General features: G+C 31.5%; 1 protein-coding gene across 4 annotated transcripts in view; it reads left to right on the forward strand.

Annotated features, from left to right (window-relative positions):
• LOC124497220 (innexin unc-9) overlaps positions 1-18,310 on the forward strand; it is a 56,437-nt gene that overhangs the window by 28,539 nt on the left and 9,588 nt on the right. For 2 of the 4 annotated variants that reach the window (XM_075732537.1, XM_075732536.1), the window contains 3 exons: positions 6,909-7,540; positions 7,639-9,686; positions 12,996-13,263. In XM_075732537.1, coding sequence (XP_075588652.1) covers positions 9,661-9,686; positions 12,996-13,263 — 294 coding nt within the window. In that variant the 5' untranslated portion in view covers positions 6,909-7,540; positions 7,639-9,660. Of the gene's footprint in view, positions 1-6,908; positions 7,541-7,638; positions 9,687-10,599; positions 10,906-12,995; positions 13,268-17,279; positions 17,289-18,310 lie in introns of those variants that run through there. The other 2 variants (XM_075732535.1, XM_047060842.2) reach the window with 2 other exon arrangements.

Raw genomic sequence — 18,310 nt, forward strand, 5'->3', positions numbered from 1 at the left:
GCAAGGGGGCAAGAATATAACATGTGCCAGTCATCTATAGCCCATATTCAGCTGAAAATGAAAATCTTTTCATCGTTTTTTTCATATATTTGAAGGACAAATATTGCCAGAAAATTGAAATATATGACTGGACACACACATTATATCATTTCGATGATTTGATTTAATGTTCAGAACAAAAAAAAGAAAAAAAAATGTCGAAATACAAGCTACAAGCGCGTGTACTACCACCATCATCCACCAACCAACCAATGTGTCCAAGTCAATTATAATTATTTGTTCATCATCAAAAAAAATGTGTCTTTTCATGTGTTTGTGCCAATGGCCATGCACAACATAACTCTGTGTGTGTGTGTATTTGATCAATAAAGATGGGTTGGCGACTATATATTTGTGGGCGTGTGTGTGTGTGTGTGTGTCTGTAAAGAAATAAGAAAGATTAATTTCCGATTAGATTTGATTTGATTTTTGATCAGATTTCATAATTTGTGTTTATTAAATTTTGATGTAAATATTCTTAGATTTGACAGCAAAACATACGTTTTTTTCAAACATCGTAATAACAAAGACATTGTGGCAATGTCAAACTCTTCAAACAATTTAGATTGAAATTCAACGGAAGATAAAAAAGGTCACTTTTAATCACAGAAACGACATTTGATTTTGGCTAGATTGTAAGATGGGAGAAATTCTTTGATTTTATTTACTACTGATGCAGCATCGTCAATCAAACATGGCAGCCTGTTTACTTTCATACATTCTTAATAATGATAATGATTATCTCTGGGAAAAATAAAAAAAAATATGAAAATTCCACAAAAACGGTAATTTAGTTGATTGAAACAACTTATTTCCTTCTGCTGCTGCATAACACACACACACACATTGTACAATGAATCAATGTTTGATGGAGAAAATGATGTGGTTGGGGAAAAAAAAGAGAAATCAACCGAAATGTTTCGGAAATCTGCATAAATAATAAAATGATGATGCCAATCTAAAATGATTACTTTGTCTTCTATGGCCCATAAAACTGAACGAAACAAAAAAAAATATGGCCGGAACATATGCAAAAAAAAATTTTTTGAAAGATGCATAGAGCCGGAAAAAAATATATATAATTCTGCCGAATTCATGAATTGCAATTGGGCGCAATTTTCATTGATTTGAGCATCATAAAAAATGAATAAACAGAAATCAACATGAAAGAAAACCAAAAACGAAAGATAACCCAAGAACCAGAAGAAATTGATAATATAAATTGGTCGGCCGGGTCGTCGTTTGTTTTTAGTAGAAGAAAAAAAAATTTTCCAATCAGAATCCCAATACCCGGTTATTCAATCAATCAGATTGTATCACTGTGAATCGATCGATCGCGATCGATTGATAATATATAAATGATAAAATGTAATGAATGTTTGTTTACCGTGTTCACATCATTCTCATCATCATATCTAGTCCATTCGAATGTGTCTGTTTCAATCAAAAAATGATTTAATTGAAATTCTTGTCTTTTTATGTCCATCTATGGTCTCTTTATTAGTTGTCGTCATCGGTGAAATCACATTGATTATGAATGTAGAAATCAAATAACTTTTCGGACATTGCACATCATTTATCGTTATTCATCGATTCATTCATTCATTTTTTGTTGTTACTTGTAAACTTGGCTATTGAAATAGTGTGTGTGTGTGTGTTTTAGTGTGAATCGATAGCTTGTTGTCAATCGCATTTGTGTGTGTGGCATCATAGTCGTCATATTTCTCGTTTTTGATACACCAAAACCGTAGAAAAAACGACAAAGACTATGATGATGTTCAATCAAGCGCAAGTAGCAAAAAGGAGAAAAAACAAAATTTAAAAAAAAGAAGCGAAACTAAAAACATTTCTGATTCCTATATTTCAAATATCGATGATGATGATGATGATGATGATGAATCAAAGTAAAAAACCAAAAAAAAAAAAAAATGATGCTGAATGATGATTTCACACGCAGTGAGTTTAAACCGATCCGATTAGACCATTGATGATGGCCTATAAATAAAATAAACTCATCTCTTCTTTTACCGGATCCGTGAGAGTGAGCGTGACAAAACAAAAAATTGGTTGAATAACACTGATCTCTATATATATTCTGCAATCCTATTGTAAGATATCGATGATGATGATCATCATTTCACTATCTCTCTGATTGTGTGTGTAATGGAATCGATTGTCGTGTTTCTTCTGTGTGCTTTTTCATATTTTCCACCGCTAAACCAAAATGTGTGCTTTTTGTGTGTCCGTCATATACACATTGTATGAATGATGATGAAAAAAGATGACGACCAAAAAATATGATGACAACGATATAGAAAAGAATCGATATACCACATTGAATGAATTCAATGTGTTCAATTGATTCGATTCAATTCAACCATAAAGAAAGAGAGAAAAATCAAACTAAACGAATCTTGCACATTTTTTTTTATTTTCCACAATTTCTTTGTGCTTTTCTCTGTTGAATGTTGTTGTTGTTGTTTTTTGTTTGTTTGTTTGTTTGTTGTTTACCATTGACTTTCCAAAATATTGCTGCTTTTTATATCGCAGGAGGAGACAGTTGTGAATGACAATGTCATCATTGTCTATCTCTCTGTGTGTATGTGTGTGTGTGCTGCTCTGTTTTGTCATTTTCTTTCTTTCATGATTTGATTTTGCCAATTCTTTTGCCATCTTTGGAATTCATAATGTGTGTGTATGTGTGTGTGCAAACAGAACAGCTGAGCAATCATCGTCTTTCGTTTAAAGTTTTTTTTTGGAAACAACAAAAACATTATCAAATCGAATTGATTCCAAATCCAATTCCAATTCAAATTAATGATTTTTTCGTTCAATCTTCAATCCATCAATGGTGATCATCATGATGATGATATTTGATGATGGTCGATAGTTAGAAATGGTGTTCATATTTCCTATCATGATGAGTCCTGATGATGATATCAAAATGAACAAAAAAAAAAGTTTTTTTCTCTCAGAAAAAAGTTATCGAAATGAATTTTTTTCTCAGAGAGAATTATTTTTCTGTGTGAAAAAAAACGAGAAAATGTATTCCAATAACAACATCAACAATCAATAATCATCAATGGTTTGATGATGGTTATTTCAAAAGTTCAATGGACATCCAATGATGATGATCATCATTTTGGCTTCGGTAAAAAAAAAATGCCTTTCCTCCCTTTAAAAAAGTTTTTTCTTCTCTTGTTGAAACAACAGAACGCAAGAGTGGAAAAAAGTTTGTTTGAACAATTCATGATTGCTTCGCCCCCCTCAAAAAAAAAATTCTTCGATTCTCAACGAAAAAGAAACGATTGGTTTGACTTTTTTCATTTGCTTGGCTAGAATCCATTTGGCTACAAAAAAAATTCCTTCCTTTCGTTTTGTTCGCTGTTGCCATTAACATTTATTGAATGTTTTGTTTCAGTGTAGTTTTTTTTGTTTAAATGGTAGCTAGTGCGTTTTTTCGTTTGAATTTTTTTCTTCTTTTTTTTCTTACGTTCACATCATCATACAGAAAAAAAAACATTGACATTAACAATCAAAACACAGACACACAAACATCGTTTGATGATGAAATTTAAAGCAAAAGAAAAACGGTAAAAAAGTGGGGGACAGAAAACTAAAAAGCATCCACTCGATACATTTTATTATAAAGCTTTTTTGTTTGCTGCATCAATCGATTGATCGATCGAAATGTGAAATGAAACAAAACAAGAAACATTCACTATCTCTATGGCTACTTTTTTCATTTTACCAGAATAAAAATGATGATGATGATTCTAATCTTTATCCACCCCAATGTTTAAAAAAAAAATGACAAACAATGATTCAGCTCTCTGACATTTTACAAAATGAAATAACAACGTTTCGAACAAACAAACAAACAAACAGCAAAAAGGATCGTACCAGAAAATAATAATCAAAAATTTAATGTCTAAACATTTGCCTCTGTTTATTCAATGGCAATTTGATCACATTTTTTTTCTATCTTCCATTTGAATCAATCAACTGTGAATGATCATGATCATTTGGAGAAAACAACAACGTTTGTATTGAGAGAGAGAGAGCAATTAACTTGATTTCTAACAAAAAAAAAATGCTTGATTCTTATATGTTCGATTGAAATTTGATTCGATTTTGTTGGGTTTCGATCTCTCTAGTTTCGAACCATTGATTTTTTTCTCTTTCGATGATGATGCAAACACCAATACACACACACACATTTTCAAAAGAATCACTAGAAAAAAAGACAAATCGAAAGTTAATGACCATCATCTCATCCCATTGATATCGAAAACGCACCGAGGAAAAGAGAGATTCATATTTTGGTTCCATTTGGTTCATCATCATCCATGCCAAAGCATCTAGATTGTGGATGAATCTCCGTTTTTATCGTTGCTCACTGTAACATTGTTTCTTAGTAAAACAACGACAACAGCAGCAGCTATTTTTACGATCAACTTAACCGACCGGTCGGTCTGTTGTTCGTTCATTTGGATATAGTTTGCAATTCGAAACAAAGTGGAACAACTGAAAAAAATGATAAGGGCCACATATTTTTTTCTGTTCTGTTTCGTCGTAGTCGTCGTAAACACATCATCCGAACGTAATTGGAAATTGATACTTTGATTTATCGCCAATTCTTGGAGAAAAGAACCAAAAAAAAAAATAACAATCCATGTGTACAAATGAAAAAAAAAAAAAGACAATGATTATGACGATGATGACAAAATAACAATCCAAACTAGAACAACAACAACAACAACAACCAAACACATAGAAATGGACACACTAAATATAAAAATTTAGAAAAAATTTACCCAATTGGAAACACGATTTTTTTTCTTTTTCAATTTCTAATCAATCCATCAAACAAAACAATCAGATTTTCTGGAAAAAAGAAGAAAAAATGTCAGAATTGTTTCGATTGAATGAATGAATGAATGGATGTAAAAGTGTGTGTTTTGTAGTAAATCACAAATTTGCTCAAGGCGTCTTAGACATGTGTGTGTGTGTGTGTGTTGTGTATGCCAATCAATTAATCAATCACTCAATCGTTTCGTGTTTTATACACATATATAGCTATTGGCTATATATTTTTTTGACATTTATTTCTTTCCATCATAATCCTGCTACATATTGCTGCATTGTGATTCGCTGTAAACTTATTCGATAAATCAATAATTTTAAATAGGAATCCTTTTTTTTTGCTTTTGAATTATTATCACTAATATTTCCACCATTGTAGTGATGTTGATATTCGTTTTTTTCAAACAAAAAAAATGAGTAAATTTTCTTTTTTTTTTTGAAAATCCTTACACACACACACACACACACACACACACACACACACACACACACACACACACACACACACACACATCCACACATAATGGAGAAAAGTTTCCAACAACAACAACAACAACAAAATCGATCCATAAATAGATTGGTCGATTCTCACACACATCATTTTTGATTCTCTTGCTCTCACTCACTCTCTCACATTGCCGCTGTCAGGGACATGCAATTTTTTTTCTATGATTAATCGATTCTTCCTGAATGAGAATGTATTCTCCCTTGCCGGTGATTAAAGGTTACTTACACCACATGTAATAATCAATTCAAGATGGATTGAAATGAAAAAAAAACGAGCTTCTGAATAATTATTCGAGCAATTTGAAAATAACAATTTCTTGCTTTTGATAGATCAAACACCTTGCTTTGCTGCCCGCAATCTAATTTGAATTCCTGATCAATCGATCCATCAATTGGAAAAATTATCGATCACTGATTAATCATCGGAGAGGGTCGTCGTCAATTTTATGATCACATTGACACCTTTTGCAGTTGTTAGTGTTGTTGTTGAAAGAATTTGACCTTTTTTTAGACGTTTATTTTCGTCAAATCTCTTAAATCTTTGGAAAAGAGATACATCATCATATGGAACCTTGAAAGGCTTACCATTCGATACTACTACCACCACTTTTATTCATTTCCATTTCATTCATAATGATAAACGTAGAAAAATAAAACGTGATTTGTATGTTTAATGATCATTTTATCATCAACATGATGATGATAATCCTCTCTACCTTTATTTTTTAACTAAAGATTCACACACACACTATTATTACATAATGAAAGTCATACAATTTGCCCTACACACACACACAAATATACTCTCCACCAATGATTATTGTCCAGGTTTTATCGAATAGTCCTAGTTCCAAATGAATAGAATCCATGATATTCTTGTCATCGATGATAGCGAATTTCTCTATTTTTTTTTACTGGACCTCACATAGTAAGTAGTAGTGGTCGATTTAGTTGATCCAATTATCAACAGACAGACAAACGACAATTAACTCGTTTTTTTTCTTTTGCTTTCATTTTATTCTCCTGCTTCTGCTTGTTGTTAATGAGAGAATTCGATTTTGTTTCGATTTTTTTTGTGAATATAAAATTAATTTCGGTAATTTCTGGTGTGTGTGTGTGTGTGTGTGGGTATGGTATCACAACCAAATATGAAACTAGAGCAAGACTTCTTTTACTGCTTACGGTTGGTGTGTGTGTGTGTCTATTTTACCAAATTTTTTTCTTGCCGGGTAGTTAACAGCAACAGCAGGTAGCCTTGACTTGAATTGAATTTGTGTGTGTGTGTGTTTATACCGTTTATTATCGATTCAATTCTGATGAATTGTATTTCATTGCAACCGCATGGCTATAGAAACCTTATAATTATAATTAGTGTTTTTTTTCTTTTTAAGCTTCCTTAAAATGAAAAAAAAAATGAATCCAATTGATTCCCAGTTTCATATATTTCAATAACTAATGTTCTGTCTGTTTTTCTATTTTTACCATCACATGTACAGGGTGTAAAATGTCATCATCATCATTGTTTTGGACATAATCTATTCATCATCAATTCAACAATTTAGATTTTCTGTTTAAATGTGTGTGTGTTTGTGTAAAAAAAAAGAAGATAAATTGAAAATGAAATTACACAGCATTCGCACGAACGCCATCTATCCGGGACTAACTGAAACGGTCATCAAAGGTTTTGATTTGTTATCATCATCAAATTCTATATCGATGATGATGATGATGTTTATGAAACGTGTAGCAGATGTATTATTTCATCATCGTCAACAACAACAATTATCATTATCGATTCATGATTCACGAAAGAAATGTGCCAAAGTGAGAAATATTGTTATGGTCGACCAAAATCATCAACAACATCGATCAAATGATGCGAACGCTTACGCCATTGTTTATCTTGTTGAAAATCTGTTTTCATCGTTGTTGTTATCATCATCGTCGATTGCCAATACAAGGAGAGCCAAAATTTCTTAAAAATCATCACAACCTAACCCCATTCTTACACACCTATCATATACATTGCTCACATCGGTTATCGAAAAGCTGCCTTTGATTATTTTCATCAATTTGCATCCCGAACAACAACAAACACCACATCTCTCCTGCTTACCACGCCCTTTTGGTTTGTATCGATAGCCAATATAATAATTGTTATTTGAAAAAAAACCATTCATTCATTAATAATCAATCAAATTTTATATTTTCCTCCCATTTTACTAGTGCTGCCATCTATCTGCCATAATCGATTTATTGAAAATTACAATCTTTACACTGCCCAAAATCAGATTCAAAAATTCTCTTTCTCTCTCTCTCACACGAATATTATCTTTTCAATTATCAGATTAGAATTTTTTTTTCGTGCCACTCTTTCAAGATAGGGGACGATACACGCACACTGACAACAAAATACGTTTTGATACGTTCGTTGTGTCTAGTGGTGTATTGTATCATCACCGTGTTGGAAGAGTGGTTGACATTCACTAAAAATTTGCCGCCACGGCCTTTTTTAACGATAAATCGGATAAAACCGGCGGAATAACCGGCAACACAATTGAGGATTCATCGTCGTCATCGTCATCTCCATTACCATCACCATCATCATCATCATTCATTAATCCGGATCATCATCATCATCACCACCTTCATCGTCATCACCATCCTCATCAACAACCACAAAATCTTCGATCATTATCATTGGAATCATCATCATTACCGGCTCCGCCCGCTGCCACCGTCGACGTTTCCTCATCAACAAATCCATCATCATCATCATCAATAACATTAATTAACACTGCTACGATCACTGCCGCTGCTGTTGTCCCATCTTCTTCATTATCATCATCGATTGCTACAAATCAACAACAACAACAACAACCAGCACCCGAAGATTATTTTGAATCACTTCCACCACCCCCACCATTATTTTCATCATCATCATCGACTGAAGAAATTATTGTTATATTGGACGAAAGTGAACGACAAATTGATCAACAGATATCCGATACCGGTAATAATAATCAACAACAAAACGGAAAAGGGCCAAGTGGAACAACAACAGTATTGACAACATTTCAAGGTATTTCAAGTTCATCGTCATCCACATCATCATCTTGTAGTAGTAGCCGTAATAGTGTATTGGTTAACGGAAGTAACAGTGCTCTAAGTTCCGTTTCAACACAACAGATTCGGCTTTCAAGCCGATCTACATTATCATTGGCAAGTAATCCAGCCAGTATTGCTAGCAATCAAAGCAGCAGTAGCAGTGGTAGTAGTAAAAGCACAAATAGTAATCATACCGCTAACGAATGCGGTTGTGGTGGATCATCATTAGCATATCATCGGGCTACTACCACCAGCACCAGGGATCATCATCACCATCATCGATCACATCGATCATCATTGACGAATATTGGTGAAGATCAATGTTTTAGTAGTACAAGTAATCTATTATCATCACAAGCAACAGCAACAACAGCGAAAAACAAACAAAGAAAAAGCAAACATTCAACAACAACAACAACAACAACCGGTTCCGGTATACAACAACGGAAACAATCAACATTATTGATTGACGAAAGTCAACAACATCGCCAACAACAACAAGCGAGCTTTCCATCATCGATACGTTTAGCTATACGACACTTTTTATCGAAATTTGGACAAACATCATCATCATCAACTCATCATTGTGATCATCATTTTCATTATCAACATCAACTTCCACCGAGAATTTATTTGGAAAATTCATCAACGAATCAATTTGAATCAATTTCAGCGACACCATCACCATTACCACCCCCATCATTGTCATCATCTTTATATTCACACAATACAACTGTTCGTACAGCAACAGCCGTAAATCATCCATTGATACAACCTCAACAGCATCCGCATTCAACAACAATTCGATTTCATCCCCAATCATTGATACATAATCGAAGATCACATCATTATCATCATTATCGACGTTATCATCATCGTTTACATTCTTATTATCATCCAGAATATCAACAAAATTCCATTTCATTTTCAACATCATCGACAGCGGCAGCAGCAGCTACAACTACAGCTACTGCTACAGTTGCCTCATCTCTAAATACCAACAATAATCATTTAACAAATACTAATACTAATACTAATAATAATACTAATCAACATTCATCAACATCATTACTATTACCGGTCCTGGATTTACACAGGGGCGTCTCGGCCGTAGCGAGCTCAAGACACGAGCCAAATACGATGTCTTTCCTTTTCCGCTTAGTGCAGTACGTATCATATTTTATATTTCTTTTTTTGCACTTTTTAAATTCTTGGTTTAGTTTAGTTTTTTGTGGACACATTTTTAGTGTGTAGAAAAGTTGATAATTGATAATTGAATCAACCATTTTTCTTATAGATTTCGTATGACTTTTTGTGTCTGATTTAGGATTTTATTTTATTTTTTAGTTTTGTTTTGTTTTTTTTTTTTTTGGCTGTTGAATCTTGTGATGATGCACAGACCTACGCAAACACACAACACTGACATTGAAATGAAACGACAAAGAGAAAGAGAGGTCAAAGTTCAGAATACACGCATATTTTGAATGTTGTTTGGCTTTTTTTTCACAATTTAAACAATTTTCTCGTTTTTGTTTTCATTATTTCAAAGAAAAAAATTCAACTGTCATTGATGCTTTTTTCTTCAAATTGCAATTCTATATTTGTAAATATATGAATTGATCGATTGATTGATTGGCGATCCGATTATTAGATGCGTGTGTACATTGTGGATAAAGATCTTTTCATTATTTTTTCGCTTTGTTTCTTTTTCGCTTTTTGAATGAGCAAACATCATCGAAAAAAAGCTTGCTTGTTTCCATTGTTATTGTCTTTGCAAGTTTTTTTTACCAAAATTTTTTTTTTGTTTTTGTTTGAACAATGGATTTATATATTGGGATGGCCAAAAATCTCATTGCGTATGGAAAAAATGATTTGATTACACCGTATCTACAAATCCAATCAAAATGACCGGTAAAAAATACGATTCATATGGATGATATTTACCAACAGGAAAAAATAGGCTTTTTTCATTTTTTCGGTTTTGGCGTTACTTTTGTCATGACATACACACACGATACACATGAATAAATTCTATGAGCTTACCATCATCATAATCGTCATAATAATAATCGTTTGAATTTCATTCGTATTCATAACAGCAATAATCAACTGATGCAATTTTGCTGCATTTGCAATTTCTGTTGATCTTCAGCATTTATTTATCGCCTTATAAATGATATATATTGATCGTTTTTCATTGGTCATTATAATCATCATCATTCTTCATACTTCATACTAATACTAATAACCAAAACGTCCAATCTGTTTGAAAATCCATTCTGCTGCTGCTGTTGATGCTACTGCTGTTAATATGTTGAGCCGACATCAAAATCATCCAACATCATTTCACAATATGCTTTTAAAGTTTGAAGAAACCAATTCATTGTAGGTCATTTAATTTCATCAACAATATGCTTTCCTTTTTTTTGGTTTTGGCTTTTTGTTTGTTGCTTTTTACTGCTGCTGGTTGCTGTATTATTTCCTGTGGCTTTTTTTTTCTTTGGTTTTCCATACACCGTAAAAAAAAATTTCTGATCCATAATTCTAGTTTATTCTCAAAGGTCAAACAAGTTTTCGATTCCATCTAATTATCATATATGAAAAAAAAAATTTCAGTTTTTTTTAAATTTTACATTTTTTTTTCTTCTTAAGCTACCCAAAAGACAGAAATAAAAATGATAATTATTATCGAATCGATACCGATGCAAACACTGCATGTGCATGTTATCAAGTTAGTTTAGTTTATTCGTTGGTCGGTACATATCGATCCACAAAAAAAAAAAAAATTATGAATTTACACACACACACACATGATTGTTTCTATTGTTCATGAGCGCACACAGAATCGATAATCAATTGCTTATCGCTAGAGAAAAAAGTTTCACGATTATAAATGGTTGGTGGATCAGAGAACAAAAAAAAAATGAAAAAAATTCCAATTAAAAAGTATGCACATCAATCGTGCGTACCATATGGATGCTGTTTTTTTTTGCTTTTGCTTGAAACTTGGGACCAAAGAAAAAAAAATGAAAAATTTTAATTTCAAATTAATTTCCAATTTCGTTTCCAACAAAACGGTCACGGTTTTGATTGAAAAAAAAAATTCCAACCCAAGAAAAAAAAGTATTTTGTTGGCTCAAATTCCAATGAAATGTTTTTTTTTGGCGGTGTTGGTGTTGGTGGCGCGGAACATCACATATCTCATTTTTATCTCGTTATCTCAAGCATCAGATTTCTTTCTTTGGTTTTTTTTGTGCCATTCCATATTTCTTTTTTCTTTCTAATTGGTTTGACAATTAAATTTGAATTTTTTTTTTACTGTTCCAAAATCCGATTTTCTTTTTTTTCTTTGTTTTTTCAAATTACAAAAAAAAATGAAATGAAATGACATTTTCGTCTTGTTCAATCTTTGTTTTGTGATATATGATTATGAACGACAACGCACGCGTAAATAGAATGTAATTGAATTGACAATGCAGATGATTATTATGTTTTTTTTCTTCTTTTTTTTTGAAAAGAAAATTGCGATCAGCTTTGAAAGAATATTAAACGTGTGCGTAGGAGGCAGAAGGAGGTGAATGGAATGTTTTTAAATCTATTTAGCATAAATTTGCAAATTTCCAATTTTCGTTATACTTCAGTTTTACTACTTTTTTTTTGCTGGGATTTCATGAAAATTAAGTTGTTCCACGTTTTTCCGGCAAGAATTTATTTCACACAACAGAAATATAAAGTGAAGTGCAAAATGATCTGATTAATTCGCACACACACACACACACCGATACGGGTTCTGGAATTTTTTTCAATCTTTGTTCCAGAGATATTTTGTGTGTGTGTGTTTTTGGAACGAATGATTCCTAAAAGAAACCGGGTGTGATTAAGACAATTTTGTTTTCCGTATATACCTGGTATTTTTTTTTGTTGTTGTTGTGTTGCATGAATGTGTGTGATGTACACACACACACACAGGCTGCTGCTTTTATTCGCTCACACATATTTTTATACTTGCTTGCATCACATTGAACCATTGCAGCTTTTTTCAAAGAAAATTTACATTTTTTTTCATTCTGCTCCATTTTATTTCACTACCTACTCAAACAAGCAAAGCTAAATTATTTTCTTCTTTCTTTTCTTTCATCTTTTTTCTCCATAAATTTTTTTTCCTTAATCTTCAATCGATAATCAAACTATCTACTACCTTCGTCATTTGTGTGTTTGTGTCATCATCACATGATTTAAATTGAAATTGAATTTTGTTTTGTTTTTTTCACCCAATCCATCTATGTGTTTTTTTTGATCTAATGTACTCTTTTCTTTTTTCCATCCATCCATCAATTCAACACTGATAATTAATTTGATCAAATGACAACAACATTTCATCATCATCACTGTTATCATCATTTGATTCATTCAACAACAAAACAATTATCTGAAATATTGGACGATAATCATAATAATCATAACGATAATAATAGATTTCACGATTTAATAGGCGGAATACATGTTCCGGTCGATGATGGTGTCGATAAATTGAACCGGAAATACACGTTACTCGTCTTCCTATTTTTAGCATTACCAATATTCACTAAACAATATATTGGTGATCCAATTGAATGTTTTACACCAACATATTTTACTGAACCACAAGCACGTTATGTTAATTCATATTGTTGGACAGCATCAACATATTATTTGGTTGCAGCTGAAGCTGATGAAGATGATTATGAAAGTTTTACTGGACAGGTAAGTTGCATTTTGCTCTATTTTTGTTTGTTTGTTTTATTAATTTATAATGGTAATATTTGCCAACATTTTTTCCATTTGTAACATTCATCTTACCAATCTAAAAATAAAATTTTTGCATGCAAAAATATTAATAATAGTAATATGGTAACCATGATAATCGAACAAACACACAAATTAGATTAGATTGTTTGCTGTTGTGTTAACAATTGAAAAGTTGTAAAGTTGTCGATGATTAATCATCATTGTCCCCCCCAAACACTTTGTTCCAACACGATGATTTCCATGTGGAAAATTTGTTGTTGTTGTTGTTTTTTTTTCCCAAAAAAACTACCGCAAACTATACTCATTATCAATGATTAGAGCAGATTTAGAGAAGATTCTCGAATCGTTTATTTCTTCTGTTTTCTGTTCATTTCAGAAGAAAACTTTTTTCTACCCAATCAAAATATGATCCAAGTTTTTCTCTTTTTTTTGCCAATAATCATCATCATCACTACTTGAACGATGACGATGATGATCAATTTTGATGATTAAAATGAGGATGATCGAAAATCGGGTCATATCGATATGATTCAACGATCATGATGATGATCCATCAAAGTTTTGTTTATACTGGTGTGTTTGTTGTGCGTGTGTGTGTGTAAATTTAATTAAATCCTCAACTCCAAAAAAAGTTCCAACAATTTTAGGTTCCTATAAAAAATTGATTGTTTGGATTGGTCAAATATTTAGCTTCATTTGTTTGTTTTGTTTGATCATATGAGATATGGCAACATCAATTATCCATTCGAGTATTTTGTGCTGTTGGTTGCTTTATTGGCTCAATTCACTCATTCATTCATTCATTCATACGGATTCTACTAACTTTAATTGATGATCATTTTTCATTTTGGCCCGAAAATAAACTGATGAATAAAAATATGAATAGTCCTGGTAATGCAATTATGTATATGAAATGAAACTTTTATGAAACAAAACTAAAAGTAAAAGTAAAAAAAGCCGTTTTATATAATCCTTGGAGATTTTTTATGCTTAAAAAAAACATTATTATCATCATCATCATCATCTGAAAAACAAAATGATAATCATTCCATTTGACTTTTTTACTTTCACTTACTCTCGTTAATTCATTGAAAATTTTAAATGATGATAATGCTACTTGATTATATATGTTGTTGTAGTTGTATTTCTGCTAGAATTTAATTGGAATCATTTACAGTTTTCGTAGTGATAATGATGATGTTTTTTTTGTTGTTGTTGTTGTTGTTCTTTTCTTATACCCTGGGGAAACATTCAACACGAAAAAAATGATGCATTTCGTTCACCAACTTCTTTTGTGTAGGTGTGTATTACATGTTAGAATTGTAAATGTTAAAGTGGCTGATTTTCAATACACGCACACAGTTTTTCATTCCACATTTTTATAGTGATGTATTAAATATTTTCAACATTACATACAATGAAACATTAATTTTTTTTGCAAAAAATAGGAATTTCCGTTTCTCATGACAAATTCTTTTACTTTTTGTATTTCTTGATCGAATGTTGAGCTCTTTCAGGGGTTACCATGGAATATTCGCAAACATTTCTAAAAAAAAAAAATTTGATTACATTTTTCTCCTTGTACATCCACATACATTTCTTATTTATTTCAATCATCAAATCATTGATAAAGAGAGAGAGAGAGAGAGAGAAAAAAAAGCTGCATTAGTAGTATTAGTGAGAAAAAGGAAAGAGAAAAAAAATATTGCCCGCATCAACCAACCAACCAACATACATCATCATAATTTTTCATTTTTCTACATTTTCTCGAGCTGCTGCTGCTGCTTGTTTTTCAAATGAAAAAAAATGAAAAGAAAAATTTGCCAAAAACATGAAAAAAAAAATCGAAATGAAATGAAATCAAGAATCAAAATAATAATGATAATATTACTTGTGTGTGTGAGTGTGAGTTTGTGTGTATTTGAATCAAACGCGAGTTTAAATTTTGATTTTTTTTCATAGTTTCAAAACTCGCGTTCCATAATGTGTGTTGCATGCATGAAACTAAATTGGAATAGCATTTTTGAGAAAAAGTGAAAAGTTTTTCTTCAGTTTTGTTTTGTTTCACTTGACTTAATTCAATTTCAATTGGCAGTTCTTCTCTCGCTCTATTTCGTCACTTTTTATGTTACTATGGATGGATTTTTTTTTCATTTTTTTTGATTCATTTTCATTCAAACACCATTTGATGTGTAAAATCAACATTTTTTTTCATTTTTACATTTCAAAAAATACACAATTTCCAAGAAATAACAGAAGAAACAACAACAAAAAAGTTTCATTTCATTTCAATCACATTGCATCTAGGCAATATTTTTTTTCTTTGTTTTTCTTTTTGACGAATATGTGTTCCATATGCAAACACATTCCTTTTGGCCTTTTTTCAATCAAGAAATCAATTCTTTGTTGTTGTTTTTTTTGTTGAGTGGTATGAAATGCTCGTTCTATAATGATGTTTGTTTGTTTCAAAAATTTTGGAACCTTTTGCTGATGATGATAAGTTATGACAATCACCACCACCGTTTTTTTTAAACGAATATGAATTTTTTAGCCACACAAACTGACTAGGACTTTTATTTTTCAGTCAAAAACTTGATGATTTATAATTTTCGTGGGATGAAAAAAAAAGACTCGGCTACGTTTTGTTTATGTGAAAATATTCTAGAAAAAAAATTTTGAACCAATTTTGATTCGGATAAAATATGGCTGATGTTTTTTTTTACTGAATATTTATTTATTTTCTGCTGCATCATCAAGAACAACAAGAACTTTTTTCGTCGCCATCGTCGGCATAATCATCATCATAATAATCAGTGAAATATATGCGTGTTACACGATGATCAAATAACGGTGATGATGAAAAGTTTTATATTTATGGAAAAAGAAAGAAAAAAAAGTTTTTTCATGTCATATTTTATACTTCACGAATATCATCATCATCATCATTATGATAATGATTCTGTTGTTTTTTTCTATTGCTAAACAATGTGGATGATTTACAGGACAAAAATTTATAGAAAAAAAATTGTTAAAAAGTTGCAATTATTGACAACAAACAGTGAGTAGTAGTAGTTGTTTGAACACATGTTTGATTTTTCATTCATTCGATTCCCAACACTCAAACCCAGGTGTAGTGTTTGATGTCTTGATTGTCGTTGTTGTTGTTGTTGTTAGATGCATTCACATATATAACAAATGATTATATCCATGTATGCAGACACATATGCTTGCTCGAATACTCAAATCAAATGGTTTCGGTTGTACGTTCGGCGGCACGATGAGCTTAATGAACCAGAAAAAAAATCCTTACCCGAAACACAGACAGAGAGAGAAATGCAATCAACCAACCAACCGAAGGAAATGAAAACACACACACATTCATTCATTCAATCAAACACCTGACAACCAACCAAGAGAAGAAAAAACAAAAACGAATTTGGCTTCAAATTTCACGAATTTTTTTCTTTTGATTATTTCTCATCCAATGGATTGCACATATCAAAAACATGGGTGGATAAATTATCCTAAATCCAGCAAATGATATGTTTTTTTGTTTTGTTTCTGAAGCAAAAACAAAAACCATAGGTGATGATATTGAGTCAAATTGGTGTCAAATGATTTTTCTTGATGATGATCAGGTGCCATATAATTAACATAGATTGCCTTATCATCATCATCGTTGTTGTTGTTGTAATACCATTGAATTATGACAGTGAAGCCAACTTTTTCTTGTTTTGTTGTTCTATGCGACTTGCCATTGACTATATAATTACTGTGAATTCAACAAAAAAAAAAAATTTGAAATTATTTTTTTTTTGGAAATTAAAAATTTATAAATTGCCTATGAATGAATGAATGAAATGAATATTTAGGATTTATCCTTACATTCTCTCTCATTGTATATGTGTGTGTGTGCGTTGAATAATTTATCATTTTTTATTGCTATCACCAATGATATAAAAAGAATGAAGATAAAAACGATAATTTCACCTTTTTTGAAATTCTAATGAGTTTTTTTCTGCTTCTTCGTATACCCGATGATGATGATGATGATTGAGTGATGAATAATTAGCATGTTTGTGGTCCGTTGTCGTGTTATGCAAAATAATCGATCTGGGATTCGTGTGTATTCCGTTTTTTTTTTCATTGATGACATTTTTTTTGGTCATTCAAATGGTCGATTGTCAGCAATTATTATTCTGATTATCATTTTTTTGTCCGGTTTTTTTTATTGTCCAAATCCAAATTCGATTGCTCGATTATGTGGTGTGTGTGTGTGTGTTAAGAAAAATACACAAATCGATAGTATACACAAAAGATTCGTTCTCGAGCTTCAGAATTCAGATTCTTACACACACACACATATACAACCGAAATGAGAATAGCCCATTATTATGATGATGATGATGACCATCACACACACACAAAACAGATGTTTTGAAAAACCAGAAAAAATTTTATTTTCTCTCTCTCTCCTTGAATCTGAATTCATGTTTTTATTTTCAGCGTCTTTGTCATCATAACAAAACACAAAAATAGAAGAAAAAAAATCGGTTTCGAGAGAGTCGTCATCACCACATCGTCATCATCAAATGGTTCTTTATTATTTCTGTTTCAAAAAAAAGAAAAGAAAAAACCCGGAGAGAGAAAGTCATTTCATGATGATGATGATGATGATTTCAATCATCAAATAAATACTAGAGAAAGAATTATAGCGGGTAATAAATTTAACCAACAACAAAACAACAACAACAAAATTGTTGAAATGAATAGAAATGGAGTTTGTGTGCAGAAACAGATTCGGCCAAATCCAATGGTGATGTAGAGCATAGAGGATAAAAGAATCGGCAACAAGAAACTTTTTTTTTCTATTCCCGATTCATATTTTAACCACAAAAAAAATAAAAAAAATAGAAAGGAAAATGGCTATCCATATATTTAGAAAAGATTATTATCCATTTTTTTCGATTCTCGATTCATTTAGTGCCATTTATCATCGTGA

This window comes from Dermatophagoides farinae, chromosome 7 (assembly GCF_024713945.1).
Source record: "Dermatophagoides farinae isolate YC_2012a chromosome 7, ASM2471394v1, whole genome shotgun sequence".
In the NCBI taxonomy this organism is placed as follows: domain Eukaryota; kingdom Metazoa; phylum Arthropoda; class Arachnida; order Sarcoptiformes; family Pyroglyphidae; genus Dermatophagoides; species Dermatophagoides farinae.